Here is a 26,459-nt window from a genome sequence, read left to right on the forward strand (position 1 = left end):
ATGATACAGGCGGAGGCGGAGGATTTTATAGGTAAAAAAGGTATAGGGTATAGGGTAGAGGTAGGTAGAGGTAGAGGTAGAGGTACAACGAGTAGATTAGTTAGCCAACGTAGCACGTAGCACGCTGATTGCTCACCTTTGGAAAAGATCATTCCGTAAAATGGTCTGTCGAATTCGATGTTGACTCTCATGTGGGTTTTCTCGCATTGCACTTGCAGATGCTTGATTTCGGGCGTATCGGATGCTGCCAGCGGCCACGGATCGTCCGGCCCGGGTGCTCCGTACTGCGGCGCCGGCGGACCTGGTAACGCAGCGCCGTACACTGCTCGATGCTCCAGCGGCAATGCCGCGCTCTCCAGATGAGGCGCATCGCCCACCACCTTCTGCGCAACAACAAAAAATACGTACACGCCGATTAGCCATCAGGTATTATTTGTATGTTAACGCGTTCGCATTAGCAAAATTAGCAAAATTAGCAAAATTTAGTATGGTTGCAGTGTGAGTGACTGAGTGTAGTGTAGGGTATACCTAAGTACCTACGAGTACCAAGGCGTGTACTTGTACGTACGTCGTACTCGTACATTGTACCTACAATGAGAAAAAAAATCGCCGGTACAATATGCATAGGTTAGATGTACCAACTACCTACTTATTTTGAAAGATTTTCATAAAATTACAAACCCATGGGACTAGGTAGTAGGTATGTTGGCGTAACCGTAACGCTGCTTTTACAGTAGACAATACGTAGACGTAGACGTAGACGTAGACCTGTTAATACTCGTACATACCTCCGGCTCCACCCCACGCTGCCCCCTACGTATTCGCAGTGGCACTACCCAAAGTAGGTATCATACGAGTAAGCTATATCTATGTGTATGTACGTATACATTAGGGTGGAGCGAAAAAAATTCAGTCTTCGATTTCGCTGAAATTGAAGTATGTTGGAGATTTTGAGTTGAAATAACCCTAAAACAATTTTCAGCCCCCCACATGCCCCTACGGTGGAACAGTGCCCCCCCCCCCAAAGTAGTACTATTTTGGGAAAAATCGCTGTTTTTTAAATTTTTTCGAAAACGGGTAGGACTCAAAAGACGCGATTTGAGATGACGAATCGAATGGCGTAATTGGTTTTTTGAACCCCTGCAACAAGAGCTTGAAAAGTCGCGAATTGGTGTTTTTTCGCTATTTTAATTGGAAATAAGGTCGATTTAGATGTCGAACGCGATTTTACGACTGATTATTTCTTTTCACATTGAAACAAGTTGATTTAGCTCGTATTCCGAATTCTACCTCCCGCCCCCCTCACACACATCGAAAACTCCTCTACCGCCGCGAATATACCTAGTTCCTACAGAAAATATCGTGAAAATAAAATTTGTTTCTGCAAGAATTTTCTACATTTTGGTTCTTACAAAAATTTCATTTGGCGCCACCCTTGGGTCCTAAATTTCCTAAAAAAAAAGTCAAAATCGCGTTTTTAATGATTTTATGAAAAATTCGTAGGTAATAATTAGAAAACGTGCTCGGAACTAAAGTAGGTAAGTATTATTAATTTTCTTTTTTCTCCCTGTCCCGCTCATACAGCCCTCTTCACGCATACCACATCAACATAAATGCAGGTAGCTCCAGCTATTTCGAAATAATTTTGTACTCTCTAAATTTGAAACGGTGAAATATCACCGCTTAGCAGTCACGACATTTTGCCTTTTTGAAAGCAGTAGTTTTTGACTGCAAAACACAACAGTAGAAAATCTACCGAATTGGTCAGTCGAAATTATTTTTACTGACACATTCGGTAGACATTTCCCTTTTTATGCAATTTGAATTCTCTCGTTTTTTTCAATTTCGTTTCACGATTTTCCTATTCGTAATTTTTCTGATTTTTAAAAAATAATTGCCTGCGAGTTCTACGAAATGTTGATGCGGTATGCGTGACTACAGGGCTGAATGAGCGGGACAGGGACAAAAAGGAAAATTAATAATACTTACCTACTTTAGTTCCGAGCACGTTTTCTAATTACGAATTTTTCATAAAATCATTAAAAACGCGATTTTGAGTGGCGCCAAATGAAATTTTTGTAAGAACCAAAATGTAGAAAATTCTTGGAGAAACAAATTTTATTTTCTTGGTATTTTTTGTAGGAACTATATTCGAGGTGGTAGAGGAGTTTTCGATGTGTGTGAGGTGGGGGGGGGGGGGGGGGTAGAATTCGGAATTAGATGCCAGTATGCCAGTTAGTAGTACGAGTACAATACTTTTGCAGAAGGCAAATATCGCCAACTCGCGCAAATCCCAATGCGCCATGCGGACCTTTGAACGGACCAAATCGCAGGCGGCGCGGCGTAGCAGCGTAGCCGTGGGGGGTGGGGGTGGGGGCTGATATCGAGCTACTCGTATTAGTAGGCTGGTGCTGATCGCTGGTATGTCGGTTACTATGCCAATTCCGATTCCAATAAGCGCAACCATCTAACGACGAAGAGAAGAAGAGCCGTTGCCGTTGCCGTTGCCGTTGCCTTGTTGAGGCTGAAATTGCCAACGCCAACGCCAATGTCGAGTAATACGGAATACCTAAACCCAAAGTACGTAGGTAAGGTTCGTGTGATTTTGTACGAGTGTCGAGTGGGTAGTGGGTAGTGGGTACATACTACATACACAATGTGACAATGCACATAGCTTAAGCATTAGCTAGGGAACGCAAATACGAGTACGAGTACAACAACTGACAGATAGCCATAGGTATGGGAAGATTGGTACGCCAACTGCCAGCGTCACACGTTTGACGTTAACGAGCCTTGAAACTCGGTGAAATACTCGTACAAATATGCTGCCTGTCAAAGAGCCAATTTACTTTTTGTTTCGCGATCGCGATCGCGACACGAAAGCAAGAGTGAACGCCGCGTCGGTCCGGTCCGGTCCGGTCCGGTCCGGTCCATCTCGTATCTGGCAACGGGAAAACGGGAAAACGGAATACAACTCGACGATATTGCAGCGCGGTCGTAGTAAAAAGTATGTACCTGTACCTACATACTCGATACTCGTACTCGTATAATCGCATCGTTAAACGTGGTGCCAACGAACGTCAAACAATCGAAATTCATTACCCGCATGGCATGGCATGGCATGGCATGGCATCGGTGAAAGTACGAGATAATATGGTACCTACAACCTATGTACACTGCCGAGTGCGGACTGCGGACTGCGGACTGCCAACTACGTAAACTACGGTATGCGCATATGCAGTATGCAGTATGCACCACGCGGGCCGCGCCCGTACCGAAAAACTGAAAACTCACCAAACTCTTGCGACATCGACTCCGAGCCCGAGACCGCCACCGCCACCGCGCCACGAATGAACGACTACGCGACGCTAGGAACTCGGACGATGGCAATTTTTCAGACTAGGGCAGGGGCAAGGTCAGGGTCAGGGTCAGGGTCCGACCTAGGTACTTGCGCAGGTTTTTCAAAAAACGAGGCAATTTTGAGAAGCGATGGCTGAGTGAGTGTGGTATGAACTAATAGTCTGAGTCTAGTTTAAAACGATGTACTCGTATTCGAAATGTTACCACAATTATACAACTGGTTGAGTATGAGTATTGAGTACACAGTATACGAGTACTCGCCTTAATTCTAACTTACTCTAATTCTATCCTAAACTCCCACTTACACTCACGTCATACTGTCCTACTTGCTCATTCTCACACTCCTCAGTTATTCCTCGAATTCTGACTCATACATATATCCAGCTAGCTCATTCTCTATAAACTCCGATCCTCATACAACAGTGAGTTGCCTGCGCAGCCGCAGCCGGCTATCCTTGCAATGCAAGTACGAGTATGTACTCGTAATTTTGGTGAAAATGCGAAACACGTCGAACACACGTGCCCTGTGTCCGGTGTCCTAGTATCTACGTAAGCGTTGACGCGTAATGTGTGCTTCAAGTCGGGGCGCGGTCCAAATTCCAAATTTTGGTTTTTTCGCTCGATACGACCTTTCACTTGCAACTTGCGAGCTATCGTACTCGTAAGTCGTAACTAAGAGAAAACTACCTACGACACTTACGTACTACGTACTCGTATCTAAGGTACGAGTGCAATTTACGAGTACAGAGGTGCGCAATGCGCATCACTTTCGGTGCCGCTTGAAATGCAATTGAATATGGTACCTAGTGTGCATTTTCGACAGCAACCGGCCGCGGTCGCGGACCGTACAAATAGACCACAAAAATGTAGACCCAAAAAATCGTACTCGTACTCGTTGATTAGAATTCGCTGTTGGACTGTCGAGTGTTGGTACATACAAATACAATCGATAGTCAATACTGACGAGAGTGACGATGGCGTGGCGCGACTGGGACACCTGCAGCTGCGGATACCGGTACCGGTACCGGTATCCGCAGCTGCACCGCACCGCACCGCACAGCAGAGTGAGATGCGAGAAACAGCGTAAGCGTAACGTACTCGTACAACGTACAACGAACAACGACCAACGACCTACTCTGGTTGCATGACATTGACCCGAATATGCTCGTAGTTGTTGGTATTTTTGTTGTGATTGTACGCTGTACGTAGGTAAAGGGTACGATAATAGTCTAACTAGATATACTGGTAGGTACCAGCGCGCGGTCGCTGCTGCTGTAGCCTACAACTTTCTAACCAATGCTGCCGCGCCGCGCCGCGCCCATTGCTCGCTCGCTCGCTCGCTCGCTCGTTAGGACGCGGACGTTCGCATTTGAGGAGACTTTCTTCTTCTGGGAGAGCCAGAGCCAGAGCCTTTCAAGGACGTGCAACCCGGACGTTGCTCGCAACCGCTTCTGCTGCATCCGCCACAACAACTCACTTTTCTTCTTTCATCGGACGATGGCGATGGGATCGGGATCACCATCGCCATCTAGCGCTTTTCTTCGCCCGCCGCTAACTCCCACACAAGGTCGTCCGTCCGCTGCCCGCTGCCCGCTGCCCGCTACACAGTGCACTGGCACATTCACTCAATTACAAATACCTGGGCTACACGACTACGACTACGACTACGACTACGACTACGAGTACTACATACAACGGTAACACCAAAAAACAGGACAGAGTCAACAAATACTCGTACGATGACGATCCAAGTTCAGCCTCAGCCTCCGCCTCAGCCCTCAGCCCTCAGCCAGTCCAACCCGGCCCAGTCTTTCTACATATTATTTTCGTTTAATTTTTGTTTTTGTCTTTTTTTTTCTCAACACTAGGGGTAGGTACGTAAACGCATACTGTATAGATAATAATGTTATGGCTTGTACTCGTACCATGTTACTTGACATTGGAAAGCGGTACCTCATAATCCAGGTACTCGTAAATTTTGTCAAAGGTCCAACTCGTACTCGTAGGTACGTAACACTTGGCAGCCACGTTAGCGTCGCAAATTGAAAATTGAAAATTGAAAATCGACGACGCGATCCGCAACAGCGCTTCTCTGGTGAAAAGACGCCGCGCCCGCGCCCACAGCGAAAAAAATGGTTGGATTTGTACGTAACTCGCACTTGGGGAGTCGCACTCGCAGCATCGGATTCTTCAAATAGCGTTACGTACCTACCACCTAGCAGTTGCAGTTGCATTTAGCAATAAGGTGACATTGACGCGGGCCAGGGGGCCAAGGTGCGGGGGAACGACGCAAAAAAACGAAAAAATGGCGAGAAACACGTTGAGCGCAGCGCTGACTGGAATGTCGCACTTGCCTATTGACCGTTGTCCGTTGCCCAGATACTCGTAGCCGGGTAGCCAGCTATCGCTGGTCTGGTACCGGTATAGTGGTAGAGAGAGAGAGAGAGAGAGAGAGAGAGGTATGCCCCGAATGCGTATGCGTATGCGTATTGCGTACGACCTTTTTAACGCTCAGCCGATCGCGCAATTTGGAAACGATGCGCAACCTACTCGCTCCGCATTCGTCGTATTGTTCCAGTTCTCGGCGCCGGCGCCGGCGCCCGCTCGACCGCTCACTCGTAGCGCGCCGCATAAGCATAATATAGCTGTAGCTGGAGCTGGAGCTGGAGCTGGAGCTGGAGCTGCACCACCAAACACCAACCACCAACCTACGAGTATGTAGTACGTAGACGTACTACGTACTCGTCGTACCATACGTACTCGCAATCGCAGTATTTAGCATTTCTTGATTTATACCCATTACCCATTACCCATACACTATACAGTATACAGTATACAGTATACTGCAGTATACAGCGTGATTGCTTTTGATTTAGAAAAACACTTTTTAGCCAGATAGGATACTCTCGTACTTGAATTTGTATTTGTTGCCATTTTACGAGTAATGGAGCGCGCAATCGCAATATACACATATGTACAGAGTACGAAATACGAATACGAATAGATATTTGTACATAGTATTTTTGTAATAAGCCTGTTACAGCGGCGCCTCGCACCTCGCGCCTACCCAGCGATGACGATTTAGCCCCTCGGGCCCTCGCAAGTCGCAGCCAGCAGTTACGTTTCAGTTTCAGATTGTGACGTGACATACTCGTAATTAATTTAATTTAAAAAAGTCGCGGCGGCGGCGGCGGCGGCGGCGGCGGCGGCGGCGGGGGCGGATAAACGATGGCAAAACACTTTCTTTTTCAATTATAATGCTTTATATCGAACGAAACACCTCGGTCGGCTTAACGCCGCGCCGCGCCGCGCGCCGTGTCCCGCCTCCAGTCATCAACGATTAAATAAAAGTGAAAATTGGTAGCGGTGACGGTGCGACGAGTACGTAGTACGTTTACGTACACTCTACAGCCAACAGTGACAAAAATGAAAATAGGTACTCATTACGAGTACGAGTACGAGTACGAGTACAGTTACACCGATTGCCGTTTGGCGTTTGGCGTTTATTATGTACTCGCAGTACTCGTACTTTCGGTCAAATCCAATGTTTCGGAATGAACAGTGATAGAAAAAGTGTCTCAAATTTCATCGATTTTCAATTTCAAATTCTGCGAAAAATATTCCATCAAACTTGAACAACGATAGGTAATAATTTTTTTGGAAAATTTCAAGTGGGAATCATTTGTATAGGTGTCCCAGATCCCTTTTCTAGTGTTGGCTTCAATTCAATCCCCCCACTGTGGGCCCTGACCCCCCTCCCTAAAACGGCGATAATTAAGATTCAACCCTCATCGATGTGTAATATTATGTCGATTGGTATGTTTTCGAGGTCGTAGAATAATTCGAATCTGGACTTATTTTTTTTGGTAGGGGTGGTGGCGAGGCGTGGGGATGGGGGAAATGTCAAATTTTGCTTATACATATTATCGTGTAATACTTACGTCGAGTAGCGCGATAAAAGTAACAGCTGTCTGAAATTTGGCCAAGTCGAAGGACAATCTCAACGTTTTTTCGTTTCTATAGCCTTACTTACTTCACATTATTCGATTTTTAACGCGTAATAAATGTGTACTTATCGTGTACGAGTAGAATAACTTCCCTTTCTCGATTGAATGGTGCTATTCAAGAAGGTCCTATCGACCGATAGGACCTTTTTGAGGAGTTGATGAAATTTGAATCTCCGACATTTTCTGCACACAATGGTGCAAACCGCAGCGCACTATGCGGTGTTTTTCACAAACAGCAGCCATATGAAGTTGGTGAGGCCGGCCCACCACAGTGACTTGGATGGCAAAAAAAAAGGGCGCATAGGGTTTTACAACAAAACTCAACGAGTTGGAAGTAGTGATCTCGTAGTAATTTTCAACGAGGAATTCGAATCCGATGTCCTTTTTTTTGCCCGACCCCTTGGGGGAGGGGGAGTGGGGTGCGACGGAAATCAAATTTTGTAAAAATGAAAAAAATCGAGTGATTCTGAATTTTATTTTTTCCTCGAGAGTTGGTGTTTTAAACTTGTAAATTACGTACCTAACAAGTTGTCTGAACTATTTCATGTTTTTGGTGGGTTTGAGAAGGAATAAAATCGATTTTTAGGTGGAATAACCGCAAGAAGGTCCTGTCGTTTCAAGAAGGTCCTATCAAGGTCTCTTTTGTGAAGCGCTCCCATGGAAATATTGGTGGTGGAAAAAAAATTACTACGCAGGAAATAAATAGTGGAAAGATGCTTCTGTTCGACAAAAAAAACCGGAGCTCGCTATATCATTGTAAACCAAAATAGCAAAACACTGAAACATAAAAATGTGTTTTTCTCAAAACCAGTTTTTTGGCGATAGGACCTTCTTGAATAGCACCATTCAATTATCGTTTTTGGCGGGTTCGTCGGGGTAAATAAAAAGGCGAGCCGAAGGACGCGTCGATTTTGCGAAATATCAAAACTGCGCAGATAAGTGCGATCAGAACGAGCTGCAGGAGCGTGTTCAGATTTCAGAAATGAAAATGAAATGACACACTGGTGCGTTTTTTGCACACCAAAACGGGTGCTATGAGAGGGGGTTTGCTAGACCGCCATCTTATGGCGAGGATACTAGAAAACAAACCATTCGCTATGGGATCCTCACCCTAAGATGGCGGTCCAGCAAACTCCCTCTTATAGCACCCGTTTTGGTGTGCAAAAAACGCACCAGTGTGTCATTTCATTTTCATTTCTGAACGCCCTCCAGTAATGTAGTTTTTTTAAAAAAAAAAAAAAAAAAACGGTGCGGGGTAACATTTCTATGAGAACAGCGAACCAGTGCAGCCACTCGCCAGAAAAAAATGTGTTGGATTGGGAAGCTACCAAAAATAATTGAAAATTGCTCTAAAATTTGCGCAAAAAATGTGTGACAGTTTTCAAATCTGAAATGCGAGCTCCCTATGGACTTATTGCGATTGCAATTTGCACAATAATGGACCTTCGTGTTCTATGATAATGAGAATGTGTCAATTTTTCCAAAAAAAAAAAAAATGAAGTTCGCGACACTTTATAACATTCATTTTCAAAAACACGGCGTAAGACAGCCAAGTCGAAGGACATTTGGGGTATAAAATCGAATGTACACCGATGAAAGGGGGGTCTGAACAGCTCAATATCAAATGTAAAATGTGAGGGAGGTGATGTTTGTATGGACCAAAAAAAAAATTTAAAAAAAATACACGCTAAAAAAAACCTTTGAAAAATTTGCCAGGTACACGATTTTTACCTTTTTTTGAGAATTACCCAGGTATAGAATGATACGTACGTCGCGTCGCGCGTCGTGTATAAGGTACCTTATACTGTGTGGTAGATCTGCAGATCTGCAGATGCCAAGATTTACACGGTTTCAAGCGGAGTCGGGGGTTTACACGCTGCTAGTTCATTTAATTCGAGCGACCGCGAGTAACTCGATTACCTACTCGTATTTTTTATAATCAATCGACGGATTGTCCGTTTCATTTCACGATGAAAAATACGTCAACGTAGCTAGGTAATAAATACCTACGAGTAAATTTATTTGATACGATCGAGTACTTGAAAGTAAATGTAGCCTACTCGAATTAAGTAAACTCGAAACGTGAGAACCTTGCTTAAAAATTCTGCCTGCTGCTTAGGTAAAAAAAAAAGTACCTACTTATGCGGAATCGGCCCTCATTCCAAAGACGACGTAAAGTCAATTTTTAAGTAAAACTGTAAATTACTCTACCTACTCGTATATCGGCATATCGCGATCGCTTTTTGATGGAAATTTCAATGTCGAGCAAATATAAATGTAGGTGGGCCTATAGTTACCTATGGTCTACGAGTATGGTAAAGGCTCGTTATAACGCTCTTCGAGCGACGCTGGAAAAAAGAGCGTTATTAGCAAAAGTCTGGTTTTACTCGTACCGGTATGTGTAACGCTGATGCTGATGAGCGTAGAGCGCGGCGCGCGGCGCGGCGTAGGTAATACCGCCCAATGGCCAATTCTCGTTTTACGAGTAAAGCAAAAACTGCGTAATAAAAGAAATTAGAAATGGAAACGTCAACGAGCTCTTATTTTTTTGTCGCAAAAAATTAATTATTGTTGCTAAATTTATTTTTAAAATAGGCCTACCTACCTACCTACGTAGTTATGTGATTTTTGCTGAATTTTAGAGCGCGAGCGTTAAAACGCGATTACCTACCTAATTTTACACCGGTTTAAATGGACTTGTCTAGGGATCTAGAGGAAATCGGCGTTAATATAATATGTATAACGAGCTTGTATAGTGTATATCTTCGATAGCGGAAATCCACCGTACGGTGTACGGTGTACGGTGTACAGTATTTACGCATCGGGAACCCTAATTTACCGCTAATTTTGTTGTTCGAAGGCTTTTTATGAAATGGGTACCTAGGTATCTTGAACAGAAACATGTTACATCAGGCACACAATACTCGTACGAGTATATTATTCGTATGTACACAGGTACACACTACACACTACACAACTGCACGATTCACCTACTCGTAAATCTACCCCGTACCCGTACCCGTACCCGTAACCGTTTCTGTTACTGCAAAGCTTGCGCTTTTGCGACTGCGGCTGCGGCTGCGGCTGCGGCTGCGCCATCCGCCATCGTAGGACTAGTTATTATGGTACTCGTACGAATTGAAATTTTAGTCAATTTACGTACGAATGAACACCAACACTAATGAAAAAACTGAGTAGCGCATTAGAAAGTACAAGTGCTCGTCCGAGTAAAGGAAATTTCACATGTATACATGTACTAGTACGCAAGATGAATGTACATCTAGATACGTATGTAGGTATAGGTATTTGTACTTTCAGTCACTCTTGGTAATAGTACTGGTACTGGTACTGGTACTGGTAATGGTAATGGTAATGGTAATGTAAAACCAATTTGGAAGAGCTTCCGGGGCGGCAAAAAATTTCAACGATCGAATTTTTAAGCAAAAAAACAAAAATTGTTGGAGCGGGCACAGCTGGTACATTAAAAAGTCGAAGATGTGGAGCACAAAGACAGGGTGCAGTTTGGTTTTCACATCAACGCAGCGCAGCGCAGCGCAGCGTAGCGTTGTCAGACCCGAGACGCCAGACATTTGAATTGCCCCGCCCCGTCCCGTCCCGTCCCGTCCCGTCCCGTCCCGTCCCGTCCCGTCCCGTCCCGTCCCAGTAGGTACCCCAAAGAAAGCATACAGGGTGCCCAGAAATATCGAGCACCCCTAAGAAAGTTTTTCATTAAAAATATACGCGAAGGTTGGCAACGCGAAATAGATGCATATGATTGGTGGAATGTTATCTCTCCAGTTCAACAACCAATCATGTGCTATCATTATTACGCGTACTCGTATCATTCACTGTGACCAATGCGATATGCGAAGTACGAGTATTTTAGTAGAACACTTTTTTAGGGGTGCTCGATATTTCTGGGCACCCTGTATTTCATTATACGAGTATGATTATCACTGTTTTGTGGGGGTAGCGGACTAGCGGTAGGTACTGGATATCTGTGCGCAGTGCGCACCCTGTACAGTGTATACGTACAGTCGTACAATATAGGTACATACGAGTAGGTACTCCGTAAGTACCTACTAAGTACTGGTAAAATACGAGTAGATTTTACGTTTACGGTAGAAGCGGACGTACCTGCAACCAACAGCAGCTAGCTAACAGCAACAGCACGCGACATAATGCGGACGCGGGCGCCAACGTGGGCGTAAGAATGTGACGACGTTTGCTCATCATTCATTCGTCAATTTTTTTCTATTTTCTATCGAATGTTGACTCGCAAGTTGATTTCACCGAACGACGATCTTGCGACAGCAATTCATCCAGTCTGCGAACACAAAGAAAAAAGCCAAAGGTAAACATGGTAGGTAGGTACAAATACTACGTACAAATAGGTATACTACGAGTAGATAGCTAGAGCTACAGATTAGATAGAAACTATACGAGTAGCACAGGGTATGGGTATAGGTACAGGTACGTAATACGTAAGGTCTGCGTATGTGAATGTGAATGTGACGTGTAAATTGAAAACCAACAACGAGACGGCCACTTTATTCGCAAAAAAAGGTACATAGGTACTACTTATGTAGTAACTAGATAGTAGGTCTAGGTACAGGTAGTGAAGATAATGATGCGTGGCAATGGCAAGATGAGTGTGATTGTCCGCAGTAAGCATAAATAGTCCACCCCGTTTTCTACGAGCCTTTTTTTTGTACCTACGAGTTGGTACTTTACCGCTACCCACTACCACCAACTGATGGGGGGAGGGAGGAAGGGATGAAAGGGATACATATTGTGCAATAATGTACTCGTACAATCGCAAATACAGGTCGCACTTCGCACTCACCTCAACTTGTACTCGTATCGTACGAGTTTAGTCGAGTGAGCAACACCTACGAGTACGAGTACGAGTACGAGTACACAATATTTACGTTGGTAGGCTACATACATAAGTTGTACCTACATATGTATACATATAGATGTACAGATGTACAGCTACACTCGTAAGATGTGGGTACCTCTACCTACAATGTTCAGTTGTTCACTTTAACATTGGGACACTGGGCAAATGGGCATTTGAGTTTGAGCAACGTGTAGTGTGAGTGTGTAGCGAGTACATATTATCGTTAGAGTTGGCGTTGCTGTTGGTATTTAAAAATCAAGTCGTAATCGATGAAATGGCAATGGCGATGGCGATGGCGATGGCGATGGCGGCCACTAGGTCAAAAGTCTAATGCATCTCGTTCAAGTTCCGCAGTGTGGCTGGCAGGCTGGCAGGCTGGCTCTAGCGCTCTAGCAGTCAGCGTCAATTTATCGTATGTACTCGTAATGTACATCTACGTAGGAGATTAGCTACCATCAACCATCAACCATCAGCCACCGGCCACCGGCCCGGCGGCAATGGCTATTGGACGCAGCCAATTACATACGCAATATTTTCACACATTTCGATAGCCGATAGCCGATAGGCGATAGGCGATAGGTACGAGAACTTACAATCGTACGCGCTTTCGCAGTGCTATGCCAGTGCCAGTGTCTCTGTCACCGCATCCGCAACAATACGTCGTAGTAGTATAGTAATATGTATATTTATTTATTTTCTTTGTGTGTGTGTGTGTGTGTGTGTGTGTGTGTGTGTCAACTGTCAGGAGAGATGAAGCGCAAGAAGCGGTAGCGGATCAAGCCAACCATACAACTACGAGTACTACTCGTAAAAGTCGTAACTGTATACAATATCGAATCCGACCCGAGGTTGTACTTCGAAATCCTTTCATACCCATTGCCCACTAAAAACTGCCAAAAACTAAAACATTGCCCAACTCGAAGTAGTAGTAGTAGTAGTAGTATATATTTATTTCTTTCGTGGAGTACAATTTTAACAAAACAAGAACCCCTATGCGCCGAGACGCGAGCGGGGGTGGCTACCACAGTCTTTACATAACCAGAGAAACACACGTGCTGTAACTACTACATAGCAATAACAAAGTAAAGTAAGAAAACAAAAAAAGAAAAATAATGAAAAAAAAACAAATAAATAATAATAATACGGGTAGTACAAATAGATACATAGGATGAGATCAGTACCTATTAACATAAGGCGCATATAAAAGTAAAGCAAAAACAAAGTAGAACACAGTATCAACCAGAAAATTAGTAGAATATAAAATCAATGTAGCATACAAAGAGATTTTGCAATCAATAGGCCGGGGGTGGGAGAAGGAAAGAAAAAAACAATATAAAAACAAGATAAGTCTTTGGTTCACAAGTAGACCGCGGGGGGGGGGCAGTACACAATTAAACAAATACATAAGTAAGTAAATAAACAGGTAGGTGAATGAATGACCTTATCACATCATTAGGTGACAACCCAAGGTACATCATAAGGAGATATCCCAAGAAGCTGTAGCTTAGGCAGAGTAGGAGACAAAATCGACTTTGAGGCGAGGCAGACACCAGAGGAGATGAAGTAAGATTTTTTATTCTGTCAGATCAATTTATTATCTCAATTTACTTATCTATCCCGAGTTACTCTGAATTAGCCCAGTTCTTAAAGCCTTACAATTCGAGTAGTTAAGGCTCTTGGTAGCATCGCCGGAGCTTGGTTGTTGGATCTACCAAAATGGAACCAGGGTATTTTTGCCTCAAGCTTTTAAGCCCGCCTACTTCTTTCATTTTCCCTAACCCCAAATGCATCCCTCCTTTTCATTACGTAATTAACTGCCTGATATTTGTACAAATTTCTAACATTCAAAATATTAAGGTAGGTAGGTAGGTAGGTAGGTAGGTACCATCTTACCAAAAATCATTCCTCAAAACCCAAACTCTTCTCTCGTTAAAACGCGTCGCAATGGACAACCGGTCTCCCTCCCCCTTTCCCATTTTCCATTTCCCGTATCTAGGATTAAGATTGTAAATGAATAAAAATCAACAACAACAACAACAACAACTGTTGTCGAAAAGTTATTCTCGAGTAAAATATCGTACCATTGTGCACGTACTCGTACAATACACCAACTTACCTATACAGCATTACACATACATAACATGGCGAAATGAACTTTTGCGATAGCGATAGCGCGTAGCTCTGACTGCGCTGTGCTGCTGCTCGTAAGCTAAAAGCAAATTAGACTTGGACTACGACTACGACTACGACTACGACTATACTGACCACTGATGGTCACCTGGTCACCCCAGCGCCAGCCTCGATAAGGGCGAGTGTAAGAGTAAGAGTGCAGGTGCAAATGTTGAGGTAGAAAAGCGCAGCGCCGACAATCGACAACCGCACAGGTATACCTACGTAGTGGTACATAATCGTATCTACTCGTAATATAAATGTATGTACTTATGCAGAGGCAGAGGCAGAGGCAGAGGTACAGGTACAGGACCGGTATACGGTATACGGTCCCGGTGCGCGGTACACGGGTGCGGCGGAGGTGCTAGAGGTACTTGCTCTTGTACTTACCTACCTACCTACTGTATGTGCGTAGCGTGAGTTGTGGGTCACTTTCACTCGTTATCACAAAATGAATTAGCCTACCTCCGTCCTCCACCCATCCACCCATCCACTCATACGGCAAACGGCAACGCCGCGCCGTAGCCGTAGCCGTATGGATGGGACAATTGTCATGGCCTGAGAGTGGGTCCAAGGGACGAGGGTACTTGTAATACATACGAGTACAGATACGAAATGGAAAATGCATACGCCGTACGCGTTTAGGTTTATCGGCTTGTCACAAAATGCGAGTAGGTAGGTAGATACTATCGAGTATCCAAGTCGAGTACAAAACGTAGGTAAGCTACCACGGAGCACAGTAAATTGCTGGTGTCCGTGTCTTGCAATCGCTTGAAAGAAGCCAGAAGGTCCAGTGCAGTGCAGTGCAGTCAAAGACGCAATCACAAAATACTTTGTATGTACGGAGTGCGACCGATATTTCGGGATTTGCAAGTTATCGTATGTACATTTCATAGTAGAGGATCAAGAGCTATCGACCATTGGCCACGATGATAGGCGCAAATCACATACATAGGCCTACGCGTAAATGTTCCGTATACCGATACGGGTGCGGGTACTCGTGTAGGACAAAGGACCGCACGTATTATCATCGTGTGGTTGTGGTTGTGGTTGTGATTATTTACGAGCGATCAAATTAAAAGCAGCAATAAACGACGACTAATTAAAAAAAAAATTAGCGACACTTTTACTGGAAGGTAGTCGATGAGTCGAGCATGGTGCAACGATGCGACTGCGACAGCGTCACCAAGCCAAGCCAAACAACAATTATGAAAAACGAAAGTGCATGAATGAATGAATGAATGAATGTACGAACGAACGAATAGCAGAGCAGATAGCGGTACCGGGTAGGCGGGGTACTGTCATAATATTTCAGGTATTTTTTTTATGTAGGTGCGTAGTACGTTACGTACTCGTAGCTCGTATACGTACGAGTGTATTGTTTTACGAGTATACAATATACATATTTGTACGTAAACATACATCTCGTACATACTCCCGCATACTCGTAAAATCTGACACACCGGCAATCGTATAGTTTGAGCTCAAAACGTCGACAACTATCAACAATTTCGACCCTCCGCCCCCCACCTTTTCCCCCCAAAATTTGGCTAAAAAGGAAAACAAATAAACGAGCGCAATTCCATGACGACAACAACAACTTCTCGAGGGCACATACTACGTAGTAGCAAATTCACAAATGACGCTCGCGAGCGCACCCCTATCACACAAGTCACGACCCCTCCCCCTCATCCGAATAAATGTTTCTAGCGAATGAATAGGTATTGGGTACCTATACCTTGCCTCCTGAAATTCCAACATCTTACGTATCTACATATTAAGTATACGTGTACGAGTAATTAGAGGTAGCTGGGTTGGCCTGGGGCCAGTGGCCTGTTATTAGTTCAGTTCAATTTTGAAAAACAGACAAAACGTAAAGGTTCATTTTTGAAAATTGAAAAATACGGTTGCGGTTGCGGTTGCGGTATTACATTTACAAAAAGAGGCGTATGAGCGAACACGATGGGCCATAAAAACTTTTCGCCTAAAATTTGAAAATTTCTCATTTACTTACGGCGCGGCGCGGCGCGGTGTTATCTTTCCCATTGTTCAATTTTGAAAATTCAAAATTCATATTCCAAAGTTTTGTTTTGAGACGATTGTGAATTACACGAACGCGAACAGCAATGGCGGACCGGCGCGGCGTGACGCGGCGCGTTTAAATTGGCCAAATTTCTCACATTTGTGAGGATCGTGAAGGTGGACGGATTGTGCAAACCGGTGCGGCGGCCCAAATACTCGCCAAATTGCTGGCTGCTGCCCGCTGCCCGCTGCCCGCTGCCCGCTGTCCGGCTCAGACCAGCCTATGCTCCCCCGTAACTTGATCGCCAACTACGTACATATGTATGTACATCTACATACATGCATACGTAAAACGAGTTGACCACGAGAAATGCGACGACGAAGCGACGTTTTCGGGCACATTTCGTTAGATACTCGCAGTCGCAGGTATAGTAGGAACACTTGGACCCTCGTAGTAGTACGTACATTCCACAATCACGCAATTCGTATCGCACCTTGGACTTTGTCGTTGGCGTTACCTACTCGTACGAGTATATCGCCATCGTACCACGCATACCTGCAACTGCCATGCCATGCCATGCCACGCCACGCATGTACTCGTAACTCGTAACTCGGAATTCGGAATTCGGAATTCGGCGAGTAGGTACTCGCACTCTCGTACCCGCTCTTATTCATCAACTATTTGTACGAGTAACTGCTAAGTCGCGAGTCGCGAGTCGTAATTGACCAACTTACTCGCACAAGTCGATCGCACTTGGTATACTCGTACTACTACTACTACACATAGAGATTATACTCGTATACTCGTATGCAGTACCACAACGGCGCGGCACTGGGCACTGGGCAAGTGGGCACTATTTATATGTACAGTCGTAGGTACCATGGTACGTACGTACATATCACATTCGGATTCATTTACGAGTAGACCTACTCTGTCTTACTCGTAAGTCGCGTCGTATGAAAGCAAATTGACCGCTACCTACTGGTTGGATTTTGTCGTGAATGACGTACGAGTACTTTGAGCTGTACACTGTACACTGTACACTGTACAGGGTGAACAGAAATACTCGTAGGTATCGTCAACCGTCAACCGTCAACGCCGCACAAAGTTTTTCATTAAAAATACCCTACACATATACGCGTACGTCGTACGGTTAAATAGCGCTGCATACGCGAGTAGTACAAATTGGTTGGTGGAAAGTTATCATCTCACTCTCACAATCGGCACAACAACCAATCATACGCTATCATGTAGGTACGTATCATTGACCGTGACCAACGGCAACCGAAATATGTATTAGGTACGTCTACGTACGAGTATTTAGCAGAAAACTTTTTCACGCGTTCGTAGCCCGATATTTCTGTGCGCCCTGTAGCTCCTACCTACCTACCTACCTACCTCGTAGATACTTACTCGTGCGCGGCGCGACACAAAAATTGTTCTGATTTTACCTCGCGCATCATTTTGACTACTCGTATGTACTACATAGTACATACTACATACGAGTATACGTATACGTACCTAGTTAGTAGTAACCTACCTACCTACCTACCTACCTACTCGTATTAGGGTGGATTGAAAAAGAAACCATATCAGGTAAAGTGCATTTCGACGAAAATTAGTGAGCAAGTTTATTTCGAGTGGGAGACTATAATACGAGTATGGTTCCCAGAAAAATTGTGAGCCTGAGCCAGAGCTCCTCAAAGTAGAGTCGATTTCAAAAGGGAAAAAAATGGTAGTTTTTTGCCCTTGCGGCGCGGCGCGGCGCGGCGCGGCGATTTTTACGCGGAATTTATTCTCTCAGCACTCGGTGAGGTTGCGAACTTGAGCGTTTAACGTACGAATACGAGTAGGTAGTAAGTATAGTAGGTTAGGTACCTACCTAAGTACCTACTAAACGAATGACTATTGACTATTTCATCTGCACTCTCGAGTGTTGCAACTCTTAAACTTACAAGCGAGTAGGTACATACTAGATACAGATACTATAGGTACTAGGTACTATGTAGTGTGGAAAAATTTTACCTAAAATAACTCGACAACTGGTAGGACGAGTACATACCTATATAACGAACCGAGATCGGTGAGTGGTAGCTAGTGGCCGGTGGCCGGTGGCCGGCGGTAAATTGCAATTTCCAAGCACTTCACTATCTAGTTACGAAAATCGAAACGCGCAAGCGCAAAACTGCACTCGATACTCGGGCAGCGGGCAGCGGGCAGCGGGCAGCGGGAACAGGCACACGCTAAAAGCACCATTAATAACGACTAGATACGTAATTACGTAGGCGTAATAGCGTATAGACGGACGAATTTGATAAAATTTGGCAAAATTAGCCCCCAAACACACTGCACTGCACTGCACTGCACTGAACTGCACCGCACCGTAACACCAAACACTTCACCGCGGATAAAACAAAAAATAAAAAGGCGGCGGCGGCGACAATCTAACAGCCAATGGGACACGAAACGAAAAATTGAAATTACGTACGTACGTCTACGTAGACCGCAGAGGTGGGTCTCTAGGTATCAGGTAAGTATTGGTTTTTTTCAAACAAGCGTGCGGTGCGATTAATCAAAAGGACAAAAGGGAAGGCGACACTAGAGCTAACGCACTGAGCTAATTACTGGTAAGGAGTGAGGGTTGAGGGTTGAGGGTTAGGGAGTGAGAGTATGGCCTTGGATGCTGGAAAAAAGTATGGTAAGCCACAGACGCGACAACAAACGCGAGCTAAAATTTGCTTGACGAGTGACGACCGCGAGTTGAAGAGAGTATCGAAAGTATATTATGGCTGCAGGTACAGGCACAGGTACCCATGCCCTGAGTTACCCACACCACACCACACCTCACCACGCCGCGCAACATACGCGGGCAGCAGGCAGTACCACTGACCCAGTGCCGCCTTTTCAGCGTCAGCCTCGCTCTCGCTCTCGCTCTCGCACTTGACGGTTGGCGATTGCGATTCGCCACTCTCGCCAGTCGTTCTCGACGATTCCACATTCCAACGTCCAACGCGACGCAACCGTAAATATACCAGCGTAATATCGCCATATGACGATATGGCTATGGCTACGGCGCCGATTCGCGATTTGCGTTCAACGTCGGGTGGCGTCGAATCCAACAACACAGTCAGCACAATGCACGTAAAAATGTACCCACACGAGTGCCAAAATTGGACAGTCGTCCACTAACTAACCAACCAACCAACCAACCAACCAACCAACCAACCAAACTACTACACACACTAAAAATAAAGTCACTTTGGTAAAAATTACTAAAAAATTTAGTAAAGGAGCTCCCTGGTCATTTTATTGTAATACAATAGCGCATGTTTACTACATTTTACTAGTTTAGTACTCGTACGTACGAGTACTACTAAAAAATGCTATGCTTTCCACATTTTTCAGTAACACGCATGATATTAAGTTTTACAGTAATTTTTAATTTTTTACCGAATAGTTGTCTCACGTTCAGTGATACCCACTTATGACTTACCTACGAGCAAGCCACATTCACGATCACGCGTAACGTGCCTATGGTTTTGCAAAATTCGTATGATGTATAGACACTGGACCTGCGTATAAGACAACCAACTGCAGGCCGAGGGGAACGGAAACGGTAAAGAAAACTTGTGTAACGCCAATTTATCCCGCTGGGTGCTCTTTGCAGCGTTGTAGTCAATTTTGCAGGCAACAGGGAAAAGGGAGGGTTGTGTAGTTTGCGAGGAACTTCTGACTGCGCGCGCAGCCAGGAGTTCCTCGCGGACTACACAACCCTCCCTTTTCCCTGTTGCCTGCAAAATTGACTACAACGCTGCAAAGAGCACCCAGCGGGATAAATTGGCGTTACACAGGATATTTTGCCAAGATGGCTGCCAGTTGGTTGTCTTATACGCAGGTCCAGTGTCTATAGGTGTGAGAGAAGGAAATTCAAAATTTTGCTTCGTCCACAATCACGCGTCACGCGTCACGCGTCCCGTTTCTCTGTTTTCAAACTTTTGCAATTCGAATACGAGCTTATAGTACGTCTACGTATGTACTCATAGTGCAAACTTTTCGCGCTTTGTCTTTCGACTTTTCTGGGAAACACGCGAGCTGAAAAAGAAACGTAGGTAGAGGTACCTAACCCCGTCATCACCCTTCACCCTTCAGTACGACTGTACGACATCACCTTCGCCAGTTCACCACCAACTACGAATAAAGAATCATTTTGCCCACACTTTTCGTGTCTGTACTCGTACTCGTACTCGTAGGCCATGGCCATGGCCAACTCCAAGTAAAAAGCGAGATTCTCAGCTGGCGCGGCCAACGTCCGACTTTCTCCTTTCTATTCGAGTGCCCCACGCCCCACCTTTTGCTGCAGTCCAAGTCTCAGTCTCAGTCTCAGTCTGGTTCGCCGTTCGCGGTCACTTCCACATCTCGACGCGGCGCGGCGCATACCTCGTCTTACACTCGGACGCGACGCGACGCGACGCGACCGACACTTGACCAATTCTTCCATTTTGAAGGCCGCAGTAACGCTCGAAATTATCGTACACATAACACACTTGAATCGCAAGATTGGTCGATCCGTGTCCGCATCCGAATGTCAATAACAACGACAACGACAACGACAATGAATCACATACCGTTCCTCTACCTACGTCCTAGATGGCTTCGGCTACGGCTACGGCTACGGCTACGATTACCATACATATAGGAGTATGCTACGAGTACCAATCTCCATTGGTAGACACCTAGACAGGTATACATACGTATTGTGTACTGTACGTCTTATTCGATTAAACGAGCGAGCGATCGCACTTGCTCACTTACTTGCATTACATACACAATACGCAATACACAATACACAGTACACATACTCGTACATATAGCTAATTAGGGGTGCTACTCGTACTGCAGCTGAGAAGGACAGACACACACACATAGACAGATAGATGGATAGATACAGATAGAGATAGAGACAGAGATAGCAGTGGCCGCGTTTTCATAGAAAAGTGAAATGCAACACAATATATAGGAGGTACCGACTGCGGCAGCGGCAGCGGCAGCGGCAGCGGCAGCGAGAACTGACGTGTGAACTGTTTACGGGTAATTACCATTGCGACGGCCGCGCCGCGCCGCGCCGCGCCAACAAAAGAAGCCAGCACGCAGCACCCGGATGAGAATTGAGAATTTAACAATCTCGAATCCATACGAGTATCTATGTGCTCGCATCTTCGCATCCGTTTGGCGTTTGGCGTTTGGCGTTTACCAATGATACCAGAGTACCTGCGGCTACACGTGAAATTTCTAAGCGTATATGGCGCGGCGCAGGGCGCAGCAGCAGCAGCAGCAGCGGCAGTCACAAATCCAAATGCCTATGAGATGACTGCGGCTGCGGCACACCGCACGAAACTTTACGCTTACTGCGTTAGGTACCAATTAGGTACATCTACGTTTGTTTTTTCGTTATTATCATTATGAGTAGGTAAAGGTATTACGCAATGGCGACGGCGACGGCGACGGCGACGGCGAATATTGTCGCGTTTAGAAAAAAACGAAAGCGAATTCAATTTGGCAATTCGCTGCTGTGCCATACTCATTGTGATTGTGATTGTGAACCCGAACCGGATATGCATTTACTTACGTTGGCTGCTCTTGCTCGTGTCGTAAGCCGTAACTTTTACCATGCTCTACGCCATCGCCATCGCCATCGCCATCGCCACGAATATGTGCCTAAATTATGCTCTGGCTGTGGCTACGACCATAACGTGGATTTTAGCATGTGTAAGGAGCCTACATCTATGGCTGTACACACTATCGTACATCTACGAGTACGTATAGGTACTTTTATGTACAATTGTACATTGTATACGGCATACGCATACGCATACGCATACATACGAGTAGACGGACATATAAGTATTAAGTATAGGTACCTCTACCTACATACAGTCATTCAATACGACTTACGAGTATATGTATTATGCAGAAGTAGGTACATACTCCATACTCGTACAACGAACAGCCGCAACATCCTGCTTGAAACATCCAGCACACAAACTGAAATAGGTAAACAATTTTCCAGGAGGGGAGGGGAGGACACTCGATAATTGCGCACACAAATGCGTTACGTAATACTATATCTACTTACGTAGACGTACTATATACTCGTTCGTCCCCAAAAATACGAATACATACTTGTAGGTAGCACGCGCACGCGCACGCGCACGCGCGACTGCTGACTAAGCATTTAAGTAAGTACAAGTAGCTAAGTACCTCCCGGCTAGGCTCGGCTCCCGCAGGTACGACAAGATTAGACACTACCTTCTTTTTTCTTTCTTTCTTTCTTTTTTTTTTGCGGGTTCCCCAGTGCCAATGTCTCAGTAGTATCTACTACCTACGAGTAGGTAGCCTATTTTATTCGCATTTCGCATTATATAATGCAAGATCCGGTATCGATCCACGAGCTTGCCCAATCAGAAATCACGAAATCACCGATAGGTACGCGTATAAAAGGTATCCGGTACTCGCAATGTGGCAATCAATGCGACACGACATTGCAACGGGCAACCGCATTTTTTTCGTTTCACGCAAATGAAAAATCTTACGTAGGTATACGAGTACAACAAACTAGGTACTCGTATATACGTAAATTAAGGAATTCACGGCCAACCAAACAAAATGGGCACCACACTACCCTGTCCATTTTTGAGTGAATCCGACTCTTTTCAGTTTTCACACAAACACGACACGACATGCAACCTCTTCGTCATTCAACCGTCAGCCATCAGCCATCAATCGTCAATCGTCATCGGAGAAAGTCGACCACCTACCTTAACCTATACGTATACCGTATACCGTATACTCGTATAATATAAACACATTTACACACGTGTACGAGTAGTACCGCCAAGTACGTCTACGGTGCACAGTGCACACAGCCACACACATACAGTATGCCGTAGATTACGAGTAGGGTGAACTGGGGTTACTTCACGTAGGGAGTAGGGAGTAGGGACCCCTCCTCCACCCACAAGCGTACCGAGAGCTGAACGAGAGGCCCTCAAAAAGGGCTCGTGTTTGAAATACGAGTAAAAAACACGCACGTTTGGGTAAGGTTAGCTGAGCAGCAGCCGCCATCGCGCCATACCATTACATCGTCGGGGCTTCCAACCTTATGGCCCTGCGCCCTGTGCCCTGAAAAGTTTTGATTCGAATTTGTGAACTCGACTATAACCCTTTCATCGTTGGAATTGGAATTGGAATTGGAATTCGGTACCACTCGGCTGACTCGGCACTTTGGGCGTTCTACTCGTACAAGTCGTGCACCGAGCACTCGAAGCTCGAAAGCTGCACATGGAGGAAAATTCTCTTTGCGTCGCGTCGCAGGATTCGTGTTGAGTGCGTAAAAATACGCCAATTCACCACATAATAGTGTAGGTACCTCTCTCTACCTATACCTACATATGCGCGTACCGCACACATTTTGCGACTGCGGCTATATGTATATTGTATAGCGAATAGATGTAGGTACGCAGACGCACACACTAGGTACGACTAATTAACAACATTTTAAAATGTACGAGTAAGTAGGTACACATTGTACCTAAGTGCCTATAGGTACTTGTATTAGAGAGGTAGCCACCACAGCCATAGCCACGCGTGCCACGTGTGTTCGTGTTGTCATCTTACGAGTGATACGATACTCGTAAGCAGCACAAGACGTGCGCTTGTGCCATCAGCCATCAGCCAGCCGCCAGGTACCATTACGATTACATACGAGTACACATAGTACAAACTATTCCGGTCTATACTCGTACTACCACCATATGTAAGTACATTTATGTAGTTATGTACATACGAGTATGTACTATGTAGTGTACACGAGATGAACGATTGAATAACAATACTACACAACGTACGTTTACGAGTACGAGTACATTTTACATTTAGGTACAGAGACAGACTATCGAGCATGCCGGCCAAAAAGTATGTATGTGTACATTGTACGATACTTAATACTTATACATACGACTAGTTTGGCACCCAACCCTGTTGGAATAGACCGCGTCGGATTGGTGGATTTCTGTTATTTACTGTGACCTGTGACCAACCTAACCACATTCAACTCGAATAGATGGCTGATAGGTAGATAGACTCGTAGATAGACAGACAGACAGACAGATGGATGGATGGATACGTGCACAGTGCACACTGCCAAGTGCTAGTGTAGGTATATTATTGTGGCTGTGTTTGGTGATTACTGATTAGTGATTAGTGTTTGTACTGGTAGGTCTAGGTCTAGGTCTAGATGGTAACCTTAGGTACGATAGTACATAGTACATGGTACATAGACATACATATTAGCATTTAGCGGTTTAGCGATACGCGTAGCAGTAGCAGTAGCAGTAGCAGTAGCAGTAGCAGTAGCAGCCTGCAGGAGGACGGAGGACTGCTCGACTTGATAAAGACTTAACCCTTAAAGACCCAGGCTAATCCTGAGATGTTGGGTGAAAATGCTTTCAATTTCCTGAATTAGATCATCACAAGCATCACTTTGACCCACAGTTTGCCCCCCAGCCCCTTAAAGCCGTCTCGTAAAAGCCGTACCGATTTATTTAATTTTCCTTGAAAACCGAGAAAGCAAAAGCCCCAATGAGGTCAATCATGGAACTGAATGATATAGTATCATTAGGTGTACTGAATGAGTGAAAGCATATCGCCAAAGAACACCCCACCCCTTTTTGGGGGGCAAATTTTCAAAAAAGTTGGGATAAAAAAATTGGACCCATGCTCCATTTTTGGATAAACATATGGATGGTAGACCCTTCACAAAATGAAATCATGAAAGGTGTGAAAATGGTGGACCAGAGCGATTTTTTGAAAATTTGATTCGCTTGTCTCGATAAAAACCCGAAAAAACAGAGCATGAATACGCAAAGTACATAATATGGGAAATATAATCAAGTAGGCTTGAAATGACAGAAACAAGAATTGAAAGGAACACAGATGCTTTTAACAGCACATAAGTTCAGATAATCTACAATCCACCCATCAAATCTGTTTATCACTCTGTGGATAGTCTTTCTCGATATTTGTCACCAAATAGTTACATCCTACAAAGGTTAGCAGTACGATTGTTTTTCTGCAGAAATATCGAAATAGGTTTATCTACCACTTTGAAAAGCTTTACACAGTCAAATTGCAGCACTCCCTGGCATTTCATAATGTTCAAGCATTCATGAAGAAGTCACTATCCCTCCTCGATCATAGATAATGTAGTTCTACATCATGAAAATTGCACGAGCAGAAGTCGTCGTTTATAATCATGAGATTGTGTCTAGCTTATGACTACAGGATTCAGGGGATTTGAGATTAAGTAAAAAGCTTTCAACTGTTGTTCAACCACAACTCTGAACTTTTGAAAGTTTTGAGAAATTCCTGCTGAAGTTGATATTCTTTCTCGATATTTGTCAACAAATAGTTACATCCCGCAAAAGGTTAGTGGTACGATTGTTTTTCTGCAGAAGTATCGAAATAGGCTTATCTACCACTTTGAAAAGCTTTACACTGTCAAATTGCAGCTGTTTCTGGCATTTCATAATGTTGAAGCATTCATGAAGAAGTCACTATCCCTCCTCGATCATTGATAGTGTAGTTCAACATCATGAAATATCATGATTGGAAACAACAAATTCTGCTCAAGCAATTTTCAAGATGTACAACTTCACTATCAATGATCGGGGAGGGATAGTGACTTCTTCATGAATGCTTCAACATTATGAAATGCCAGAAACAGCTGCAATTTGACAGTGTAAAGCTTTTCAAAGTGGTAGATAAGCCTATTTCGATACTTCTGCAGAAAAACAATCGTACCACTAACCTTTTGCGGGATGTAACTATTTGTTGACAAATATCGAGAAAGAATATCAACTTCAGCAGGAATTTCTCAAAACTTTCAAAAGTTCAGAGTTGTGGTTGAACAACAGTTGAAAGCTTTTTACTTAATCTCAAA

The 26,459-nt window shown here is 44.5% G+C and overlaps 1 protein-coding gene across 2 annotated transcripts in view; it reads right to left on the reverse strand.

Annotated features, from left to right (window-relative positions):
• dyl (dusky-like) overlaps window positions 1-26,459 on the reverse strand; it is a 45,215-nt gene that overhangs the window by 3,870 nt on the left and 14,886 nt on the right. The window contains exons 1-3 of one of the 2 annotated variants that reach the window (XM_065365523.1): window positions 18,525-19,246; window positions 11,505-11,694; window positions 137-383 (exon numbers count right to left, since the gene is read on the reverse strand). In XM_065365523.1, the coding sequence (XP_065221595.1) occupies window positions 137-383; window positions 11,505-11,603 (346 nt within the window). In that variant the 5' untranslated portion in view covers window positions 11,604-11,694; window positions 18,525-19,246. Of the gene's footprint in view, window positions 1-136; window positions 384-11,504; window positions 11,695-18,524; window positions 19,247-26,459 lie in introns of those variants that run through there. The other variant, XM_065365522.1, reaches the window with a different exon arrangement.

This window comes from Planococcus citri, chromosome 5, assembly GCF_950023065.1.
Source record: "Planococcus citri chromosome 5, ihPlaCitr1.1, whole genome shotgun sequence".
NCBI classification, from domain to species: domain Eukaryota; kingdom Metazoa; phylum Arthropoda; class Insecta; order Hemiptera; family Pseudococcidae; genus Planococcus; species Planococcus citri.